General features: G+C 47.1%; 1 protein-coding gene across 1 annotated transcript in view; it reads left to right on the plus strand.

Moving 5' to 3' along the window:
- The window catches only part of LOC310798129 (rho GTPase-activating protein 24), a gene marked incomplete at both ends in the record, with an annotated part of 31,420 nt that extends 22,874 nt beyond the window's left edge, over positions 1 to 8,546 (plus strand). The window contains 4 exons of the mRNA XM_083660615.1: positions 1,792 to 1,913; positions 3,337 to 3,571; positions 4,769 to 5,785; positions 8,303 to 8,546. Of these exons, the coding sequence (XP_083516741.1) occupies positions 1,792 to 1,913; positions 3,337 to 3,571; positions 4,769 to 5,785; positions 8,303 to 8,546 (1,618 nt within the window). The remainder of the gene's footprint in view (positions 1 to 1,791; positions 1,914 to 3,336; positions 3,572 to 4,768; positions 5,786 to 8,302) is intronic.
- Positions 8,547 to 11,214: the final 2,668 nt, after the last annotated feature.

Raw genomic sequence — 11,214 nt, forward strand, 5'->3', positions numbered from 1 at the left:
CACTGTAATAATGTGTCCAGGCTGCACACACACATTCTTTCACTGTAATAATGTGTCCAGGCTGCACACACACATTCTTTCACTGTAATAATGTGTCCAGGCTGCACACACACATTCTTTCACTGTAATAATGTGTCCAGGCTGCACACACACATTCTCTCACTGTAATAATGTGTCCATGGTTGCACCATCTCCATCTGTTGTTCGTGTAAATAGTGTCTCCCCCTGCCATAGAGACACTGCATGAAATAGGCCACGCCCATCACGGGGGAAAAGCTCCGTTCATTTCCACACACCAGCGTCATTTTCCTTGAATTAAACATAGCTAAAAGCTGTTGTGTGGTGGGCTGCGCAGACAACAAATGTAAAAAATCGCCAGTTCAAGTTTTTTTGTACTCCTGAGCAAAACAAGGAAGCCTGTTGAAGAATGTGGATCTAGCTCTCAAGAAGTAAGTTGGAGTGTTCATCTTCCGTATATACGATCTTTTTGTGCAACATGCAACCATGCAGGTGACATAGGAGAACGACAGGATTGGAGGGGGCGTTTCCGTTTTCCCCCGTCTTGGGCGTGGTTTCTGAATGATGATGCATTACGCAGTGTGTCTATTTATTTTCCTTTCATCATACGTCGCTCTCGCTGCAACTCCTCTCGCACAAACTGTTGCTAAACTCTGGATAGAAACCGTGTGTTTGTATATTGCTTTATATCCTCTTCCTTAACCATAGTGTCCTCCCAGCTCTGCAGCTCCTGTATTTCCTCCTGTGCTCCTTAGGCATTTCAGGTCTCACACCATGGGTCACCATGGGTCACAATGCACTCAAAGGCTTCTCGGCTCATCAGCTGATCTCCATAGTAAACAATCGAGCCGATCGTGTAACAGAGGTGAATCAGCGTTGATTCCTCATGAGTCCAGTGTGGTAGCGAGGGGATTGGTTAAACTCACTCCCTAGTATAAAGGCATGTTAACCAGCTCCGCCAAGGGAGCTAGCTCTCTTGGTGGAGTGGTTGGTGTCTTTGACTTCCTAGCTGAAGGTCGGCGGTTCGTATCCACCCCTGGGCAAGCCCTTAACCTGGGTTGCTGCAAGTACCACCTACACCTGTTACATTGGTGCCGTGACCCGGATGCCCAGTGGGTGTGGGGTGAGGTGAATCAGCATTGATTCCTCGTGAGTCCAGTGTGATAGCGAGTGGATTGGTTAAACTCACTCCCTACTATAAAGGCATGTTAACCAGCTCTGCCAAGGGAGCTAGCTCTCTTGGTGGAGTGGTTGATGTCTTTGACTCCCAAGCCGAAGGTCGGCGGTTCGTATCCACCCCTGGGCAAGCCCTTAACATGGGTTGCTGTAAGTATACCACCTACACAACGCCGTTACACTCGCAACAATAAAAGTACTGTGTGAATAGCAAAAAACGATCCAACAATAAGCCAAAGAATAATGTAGCTTACTACTTTAAATAACAATAAAACTATAAAAAGTAAATAGATATAGAAAAGAGTGAAAAAGACAAAAGATAAAGAACAGGAGCTCTACAGGCTGCAACCTGATAAGCGTCGGTGTCGACAAGTCAATGCAACCCCAGAACACAAAACTATTGCAAGGGAATGCAAAAGTATTGCGAGAGAACGTAAAACATATTGCGAGGTAACGCAAAAATACAATTCTCGCCGTGACCTTTGGGGGACTCCGTAAAATGTAAAGATATGAAGTATCAGCACAATAGACCAAGCTGTCTGCAATCTGTCGCTCTCTTCATAATCTCTCCTCTGATTCCATTGTATGTGTGTGTAGGTTTCTGAACGAGGTGCAGAGCTACTCCAGCACTAACAAGATGAGCTGTCATAACCTGGCCACCGTGTTCGGACCCAACATCCTCCGAGCCAAGGCCGAGGACCCGCACAGCATCATGGGAGGTAGGCAGGCAGACAAACAGGCAGGCAGACTAACAGGCAGTGTTGGCCAAGTTACTCTGGAAAAGTAATTAGTTACTGATTACTCCTTAAAAAAGTAATAAAAGTTACTTTACTGATTACTCTTTCAAAAAGTAACTAGTTACGTTCCTAGTTACGTTACTAGTTACTTCTTTTGTTTTACCCCAAATACCTTACACTTAAGTTGTTACATGTCTAGCATGTCACTGTATTAATTATTTTCGCTTTGGTATTAGGCTATGTTAAAAGAAACGCCAAAGGCATTTTACTTTGAAATTCGGTTAGAAAGAACAGGATCGGTAATAAAACAACACAGCCTCAATGCAAACGTTTCAAGCTTCGTTGCTGAAAGAAAAGTGATGATGTCTGTCAACATTCCCTGGGCCGTCTGACTACGAAGGCTTTGACGAGAAGGTTAGGAAGTAACAAAGTGTACAACACTTACCCAAAGTGTATCTGTTAATCCAGTGAACTGTTACACCACCCAAGTCTACCTCACGCGGCGTCGCCTTCAATTTAGCCTCCATCCCCGCATTCTCTCTCTCTCTCTCTCTCTCTCTCTCTCATCGATAATATCGATATAATAATATATAATATAATAATATACCTCATATTATGAGGGCGAGTCAACAGTGCAAATAGGTAGCATCTGCACAAGCTGGTCGCACATAGTTTACAAAGGACAATAATGTTCCAGCTTTTGAACGCATATTTCTCTTGCTCGTCTCCTTCTTCTGACCCCATCATGCTTCGGTTTGTTTTGAATTAGCCGGCGTGCTCTGACACTGTCGCGCGCACATACACGTCATAGATGGCGTATATGTGTGCGCGACAGGTCTACCTGAGTCCGTGAGGATAAAATGTTTTCTTTTCTTCTTTTACATAGAAAACACTGCATTCTGGCAGGCAATGATGTAACGCAGTAACGCATGCGTTACTTGGATTAGTAAAAAAGTAATTACAGTAACGCGTTACTAAGTAATGTGTTACTGCTAACACTGCTAACAGGCAGGGAGGCAGGCAGGCAGGGAGGTAGGCAGGAAGGGAGGTAGGCAGGCAGGCAGAAAATGTCGATGCTCAATGTTGCCGTTATGTAGACTAGTGTTTGAGACTAAGGGGCAACCTCCAAAACCTCTCAAGGTTTGGAAGTTCCACAGCCCAATGTGGAAGTGCTTTAAACTTGCATTCCTTCTAATGGCCAGCAGGGGGCGAGTCCACTGGCTGCAAAAATAAGTCTGATTGTATAGAAGTCAATGGGAAAATGACCCTACTTCTCATTGATTACTGACTTCATTAAACACTTTCCAAATGTAAATTTGTAAATTAGGGTCCCATTTAGAGTAAAATAGACAATAAAACAAACTATGCTTTGGGGCGTGGGTGTGTGTGTGTGTGTGTGTCTCAGGTGCAGCGTTGGTCCAGTTGCTGATGTTGGAACTGATCAGAGAGCATCAGTCTCTGTTCTGCAGAGCCCCCCTGTCCTTCTCCACGTGCCCCCCTGTAGGTCCCCACGCGGCACCGAGTGCTCCCAGCCGGCAGCCTCAGCTCCACCCTTCTCCCTGCCTCCGCCAGCTCTCCCTGCCTCTCATCGCTGAGTGCTCCCGAGAGCCGGCCCTGCCCCCCGACCAACACAACCCCAGGTACGCAAGACCTTGTTGGAAAATGGCTCAATATATTGAAAAGTAGTCATGTGATCTGCTTAAATCTCAATTATTTCAGGAAAAATCTTGCATAAATTGAGTTAAATTGGCCACTGACGATAGTGAAATACAAATTAATGTTTCACTTGTTTTTAATAAAACAAATCCAGTTTTAAGATTTAGGCCACAATTAGTTTGCCTGGTACAAGTGACCCAATTCAGATTTTTTTTTGTTCACATGTGGCACAGAACGGATCTGTCATTGTGACGTATGTCTATAATGCTAACCAGCATCCAGATAGTGCTGCCTGTAGCCTGCAACAACAAGCCATGACACTTGTGATTAAAATATGTCAGACAATGGTTTTGTATGTGGGAGACAAAGCTATATTCAAGAGCAGCAGACAAGAGTTGTGGCTAGTTAATTGATCGTGATCGTCAGCGAAATGACAGCGGGGGGCGTGGTCGTCCTGTCAAATCTGACAGGACGATCACGCCTCTGTAAACAACATCAGCTGTTTAAGACACATCACACACCATCTAGTGACACCTCTGATGAAGACGGAAGTGTTGCCGTCGAAACATGTCAGGTAGGAATGATAACCTGTGTCAGAAAATCTAATGATCTAAGTAAAGTATAGACACTATGAACCTTTTTGGATTATGTACCATTACCCTCCATTCTATGGCGATACTAACTAACTTCACGACTGTAGCTCACTGTAAACTGCGCGGACAGTGCCGGTAAGGCATGGTGTATCTTGGTTATGTGTGGGTGGGATGTGGCAAATGAGCTAAACTCCCGAAAAAGTGGAGTATCCCTTTAAGCAAGTGTAAATGTAACCCACGTTGTGTAGTCCCCACAGCTGGCAATCGAACTCGTAACCTCCGGCAGGGGAGGTGGATGCTCTAGTGAGGAGGCTAAAACCCATGGGCCCTAGTGTCTGTCGCTAGAGCGTCTCTTGATGTCTCGGGGAGTGAGGTTTACTCACTGCACAGCACTACCCTACTGGCTACCGTTACATAAACACAGGTATCAGATATGGGTCACTTTTAAAAGTAGATGTAAACAGGCGCTCACACAAATTGGATATAGGGAAGAAAATCTGAACTGGGCATTGAGACCTGCAGTGTAAACGCATACTTAGAGACAGATGAAATGAATGTGATGTAACCGTCCCTCTCTTGGTTTTCCAGCTGCAGCTCCTCTGCTGCTGCAGACTCCATCAGCCAGAAGCGACTCCTCGGCCACCGCTACACCTCCTCCCATCCGGAGAGCTACATCTCCTCCCACCCAGAGAGCTACACCTCCTCCTACCCAGAGAGCTGCTTCTCACCCCAGCCCTCCACCAGCTACCCCCTCCAGCACTGCTCCGACAGACACCACCCGGACTACCGGCATCGCTCTGGCCGAGGGTCGTCCCCGGCAACGGCCCGAGCCTCCGCCTGCCTCCAATTGGAGGAGCCGCTGTCCGACGGCACCGAGCCCAGACCCGGGCTTCCGGGCTGGGCGGAGCCTCGGTCAGGCCTGGGGGAGGGGGCGGCTTGTTTCTGGAGCTCCGGTGCAGAAGCTGGTGAGGAAGAGGCTGCAGTACCAGAGTCGGCCAGTGGGGGCAGCAGTGAGGTGCAGGAGGACAGCACGCCCTCTGTCTACGACAACCTGGACAGAGCCTCTCTGCACCAGAGCATGGGGAAGATCAGTTGCCATTTTGAAGCTTCAGAGGGACATTTTTCCACTGCAGCAGGAAGCCATGTTAGAACTCCTGAAGAGGGGGTGGAGCTAAAGGAGGCGGGGCAGACAGTCAACTCCTCCTCTTCCTGGTCCTCCTGTGAGATACTCCCATTGGATATAAGCAAATGTCAGGGTGATGGCACTGTTGTGGGCGGGGCTAGTCCTCTCTCATCACCAAGGAGATTGAGGTTTCCCCCAAATCAGGGATCAGAGGAGGAGGACAACGATGACGATGGTGACGACGATGAAGATGACAACAATGATGATGATGATGAAGACAAGTGCCACCCCACCTCCCCAGCCTCCTGCTCCGTGCCCAGTGATGACCCTCTCAGTACGGGCAGCTCGGAGGTGTTCCTCCCCTCCGGAGCTCCAGACCTCCGGGAGCCTCAGCCGCCCCCCGGCGATGCCCGCAATCTCCTGGCCGAGCTCCGGCAGCAGATGGCCAGGCAGGAGGCCGAGTACCAGACCAGGATACAGAGGTGAGACCGACACAGCGAGAAATTGAGGGGGTACCTCTTCAACCACAATCTGGGAACCCATCATCTATCGGTCTGACGACAATTACACTCTGGGGGCGATGACCAATATTTTGGGTTTTCTGGTGTAGCCAGCGAGGCAAAGACTTCCTCTTCACTGTGCTGCGGTCATCGTTTACAGTTCGATTAGCAACTTGAGATGCGAGAATGGAGTTGGAGTTGAGAGATATCTGTTTATAGAGATTAGCTGAAATGTTGTCTGGACTTCCGCTCCTTAAGAATAAGTCTCTTGGCGACAGTCGTCCCCTGTGTCAGAGACTGCTGCACAGCCATAGGGAGAAACAACGAGGATTCTGAGCAGCCGAAGATGGCGAGTTCTGCCTCTTGTTGAAGAGCTACTTTGTAGGCCTTAGAGTACCAGACAGGTCAACACCAAGCTCCTCCTGCAGCTCCTCGAATCCTCTCAGTGGGGACCCTGATGTGATCATCAAACAGACACACAAATCTGGAGATAAGATGCCGAGAGTGAGGGGGGCTTAACAAAACGTAAAAAAAAACATGTTCACTTGGGAGAGCCTCAAAATCCAGAATCTTGGATCTAACGTAGTGTCTGACTTGTAGGTATCTAAGCCAGTATGTGTTGGGCAACTCAAATTTCCTTCTCAGAAGATCAAAGGATGCAAAATTACCATCTATGTACAGGTCCCTAATGGAAACCAGCCCCTTCTCACTCCAGGCATGGTAGATTTTGTCTGACCATGGTGGTGAAAAAGAATGATTAAAACAAATTGGTGTGAGGACAGAAACATCAGATAGACTCAGCTCAACACTTCTAATTTGGTTTAGAATTCTGACTGAATTTCTCACAACAAAACTTAAATGTTGTAAAGTCCCGCGCTGCTCTAGCTTAGAAAATAACATAACTGGTCTGGCAGAGAGGAGTTCACTATAGAGCTGGCCTCCATTTTCTGCCACAGGGGAGCCCCAAGAATTAGATTGTCAGGAGTTCCCTGCCGCCAGGACATCAAAGCCCTAAGATTAGCAGCCCAATAGAGAGCCGCAGGGATGACGTATTTTTGTAGTCAGAACGCAGAAGTCCCGGACTTCCTGGTTCTTCACTGTTTCTGTCTATTGGATTTTTGAATGGGTTTTTGCCGCGATGCTTCAAATAAGGTCTCTGGGCAAGGCAAGCTTAATCAAACGCGAACCAGAGTTCAGTCGGATAATCTTCACACATGAGGACCACTTTCATGAGTTTTGTAGCGTAAATGCGAGCCCTAGAAGTAAAAAGCTCGAGCTAAGCTAATCCAGAACTACACACTGTCGCATAGGCTTCCACGTCACGTCAGCACTCAACCTGGACTGTTGTTGATGTGTGCACTGATTACCCCGGGCTGAACCAGGTGAGGGAAAGAGAATTTCCGTGTTCGTCCTTTGAAGTGGTGACGTTATTGACGTATATATCCCCATCGACTCAACAGTGTAGTCTCATTTAGCCGTTTGCTAGCTAGCTGCCCAAAAACCCATTCAAAACTCCCATAGGCGAAAACAGTGAAGAACCAGGAGTGTTAGCATCGATGATTTCCGGAATCGTTCCTTCGGCTCTCAATAGTAGTGTCTAAACACTGGCAAGGCCAGCCCGTTTTAGTGATTACCTTTCTGTCAACATTCTGGAGCGCTATGGGTCTGTATCTCGCCGGGTCCACTTCCTCCTTCCCCTTTTTTAAAATGAGGGAGATGTTAGCTTCATACAATGTTTCAGGCAAGACTTTGTCCTTCTTAGAGCTAGATGTCATTCTGAGGAGGAGTGGGACGAGAATGTCGCAGAATTTTTTGTAGAATTTTGCACCGAATCCGTCCGCTCCGACTGCTTTGCCTGATGGGAATGACTTAATGGCAGAAGTTATTTCTTCCAATGTAGAATCAGAGTCTAAGTCCTCTCTGGCAGCGTTAAGTTTGTGTGTTTCAAGAGGGTCAAAAAAGTCGTTCAAATCGGGCTGAGCGGCATCACATTTAAATGAGTAGAGATCACTGTAAAACTCCCTAAATCCATCGTTTATCTCTTTTGGTTAGTCAGCAGGGCGCCATTCTTTGATTTAATAGAAAGAATTGACCTGGAGGCCTGGGCGCTCTTGAGCTGCCGTGCCAGGAGCCCCTCTGGCTTATCTCCTAACCCTATCCATTACTTTAGTTTTGAGTTGGAAAATTTTACTTCGAATTGAAGTTTGGAAATAATAAAATAATAATATAATGTTTAATGTAATGTTAATGATTTTGGTAGGCTAACTTGTTTCAAATGCAATTTACTTAGGACCCTTGGGAACATAGGACCCTGAGAACATAGAGGAGCATATGATATGACCCTGTGAACATAGGACCCTGAGAACATAGAGGACCATGGGGAGCTCCCAGTCGATGTAGGTAGGTCTTCCTGGTTGAAATAGCGTAATACTGTAACTCACGCGTGTGTGTGTGTGTGTGTGTGCGTGTATGTGCATGTGTGGGTATGTGTGTGTGCAGGCTGCAGCGCTGTAATGAGACCCTGCGATCCCAGGTTGCGGTGCTGCGGGTGGACCTGGAGCGGCAGAAGCGTTGCCACAGCGTCGCCGAGATCAAGATCCGCAACGTGGAGCGAGCCCGAGCCGATGCCGACTGCCGCAATGCCACGCTGCAGAGAGAGATGGAGCTGTTCTTCACCATGTACGGAGAGATCAGCGGAGCAGGAGTAGCGAGGAAGAGAGAGCGCAGCATACAGAGCCTCTGACGGAGTGAGGGAAACAAAGGATAGATAGCAAGAAGAGGGATGGGAGGAGAGGTACTTCAACATGTTTGGAGAGATCACGAGGAGAGAGGAAGGGAGAGTTCACTGTACAGAGCTTCCGATGGAAGGATCATAGAATATAAAAATATGGACGTAGCCACGATGACATCACACATTGGTTTTTGGACTCCCATTTTGGAGCCTCCATTTTGACCGTCTTGGTTTTTTTTTAAGCCAGAAGCAGCTAGCGCGAGACCAGGGATTTCCCATAGAGCCACAGCGCCGCCTGCTATTGGTCTGTGATCGGCAAGCTGTGCGAACCTGTCAATCACGCCCCAAAGCCCCAAATCTTTATCATCTATTTTAGTCTAGATGGGGCCATACTTTACTAAATGAACATCATTCTGTAATGACGAAGACTTGAAACTAGCATTTCAGACCATACATTCATTAAGAAAATGTGTAGGATTTTACCATTCACTTCTATATTGTTTCTATGCAGGTAAACAAACATTCTAAAAGCCAGTTAGACTGGTCATAAGGTGGAAATAGCTTGAAAAGAACATAGTAAACCTCATTGGCCCATTTATGAATAAGTTAATGTCCTACCTTGAAGAAAATGTGTTAAATAGAAGGTGCTGTGTGTTGTCAGGCCAAACTGGGAACCATCGTCTATCGGTCTCCGACGATTAGTCTCTGGGGGCAATTGGGGAATTCCGCTGTAGCCAGCGGATGTCCAGGCCTAGACTTGCTATTCCATCCACCGGTCATTGTTTACTTAAGCAGTAAGGGGCAAGGGGCTTCTTGCTTTTATAAAATGGTCATATAGCCTACCTGGTAAGGTTTGAGCTGCAAAAAAAATGCAATAAATATGCAACAAATCATTTTTCACCAAGCAATGTAGTCCTTCAAGCCCCCCTCCAATCAGTTCAACGTGTGTTAACACTATATGCCAAGGAGGTACGCCCGGAAAAACAGTGCAGGCTACCCCTGGAAACACTATTCCCTCCGTAGCTTAGCTACAAGGATAGCCGCATTATTGCTGAGATATTAACAACCAGGCAACAGATTTTAAAGCTGATGCCCCCCATAGAAAGAGTGTGACTCGAAATGGTTAACAAGCTAATGTTTTGGTCATTCAGTTGGTGGTTTGAGGCTGATGAACATTGTTACAGCCAGCTAACGGGTTAGCTAACGTAGCTAGCTAACATGGGACAGTAATGCTGTACTTTGATAGGGTCACAGGTGTGTGTTGTTCATAGAGAGTATTTTACAACGGCTTTGAACGCAGCACACAATGGCAATGTGGCATCACAATCAAGGACCAGAACTATCCGTTTTATAAAGTCCAATTAGCAATTTGAGACACCAGAATGGAGTTGGAGTTGAGACAACGGGCCCGATCGTGGCAAAAGCGGTAATTTAGCGCTTGCACGTGTTTAACGCTGAGCGCAGCGCAAATTGTGGGCGTGCCCAAGCCCATTGGTATTCTCCCTGTGCAGCCAGCGCAAAAGCTTTAAATAGGCGTGCTTATAATGAGAATTATGCAGGCCACACTGATTGGTGCCGGCAGGGCAAATTGACACTTGCGCAAGGTGGACGATCGCATAAGAGGCAGGGAAGATAGCATAAGACACGCGTTAAGGCGTGCAAACCAGCTCGTAAGTGCAAAAAGCAGATAGCGCTTGTACGACGTTAGGGCCCAACATCTCATAATGCAGATATCGGTATAGCCGATATGTCGTCCTAAAACACCTACAAAAAGTATCAATGTTTGTGTCTCGTGTGGAGAAACACTCGATGTTCATGTCTCAAGTTGCTCATCAGACTGTGACCGGTGCACAGATGAGGGAGTCTTGGTCCGAAAGTCCGCTGGCTACACCAGAAACTCAGAAATACTGTCCGTCGTCCCCCAGAGTTTAATCGTTGTCAGACCGATATAGACGACGGTGGGTTCCCAGGCTGCACGGTTCCTCCATAGTTTCCAGAGGCAGCCAGGACACTTTGACTTTGCTGAATAGTATTGGACACTGGATGGAGTCTGGTTTCCATCATCCCTGTCATGTTGGACTGGAACTGATGTACACTGGGATAGTTGTGTTTTCAATTCAGTCACCAAACTGGGTCTTTCAAGAAAGGCTGGTGTGTTGCCACGGTGTTTCCTGTATACATGCTGAGAAGTAGAGTCCAACAGACATGAACATCACTATGAACCATTTCTGAGCAACAAAGATCTAGTGCAGCCATTCCCAACCTGTGGGCCGCCATATAATTTTTGTCTTTGTGCATTTTCTTTTATTATTATTGTGTATGATAATGCATTTCTCCACTGTTGAGTGATCCACTGTTTAATTAGTAATCAATTATTCATTAATTAGCCTATTGCAGGGTGTTAAGAGAGTTCAGATCGGGCTTGTGGGGCCCGGAGCGGAGCAGGTCTCACCTGACTAGCGATCAATAGGTCTCAAGAGGTTTGCGAATGCGCAAGTAGGTTCAGAGAACCAACCTTCTCCTCTGGTAGGTATGAAGCTGGCTCGTATCTCGTAGCTTGCATTGTCGGAGGCATGTCCGTTAGAACATGTTGGAGGTCCCACCGGCCCCACCACTCATGACCTGGATGCAGGGGCGGACTGGGATCATAATTCAGGCCGGGCATTGGATACCAAGCAGG

This window comes from Poromitra crassiceps (genome assembly GCF_964638095.1).
Source record: "Poromitra crassiceps genome assembly, chromosome: 1".
Lineage (NCBI taxonomy): Eukaryota > Metazoa > Chordata > Actinopteri > Beryciformes > Melamphaidae > Poromitra > Poromitra crassiceps.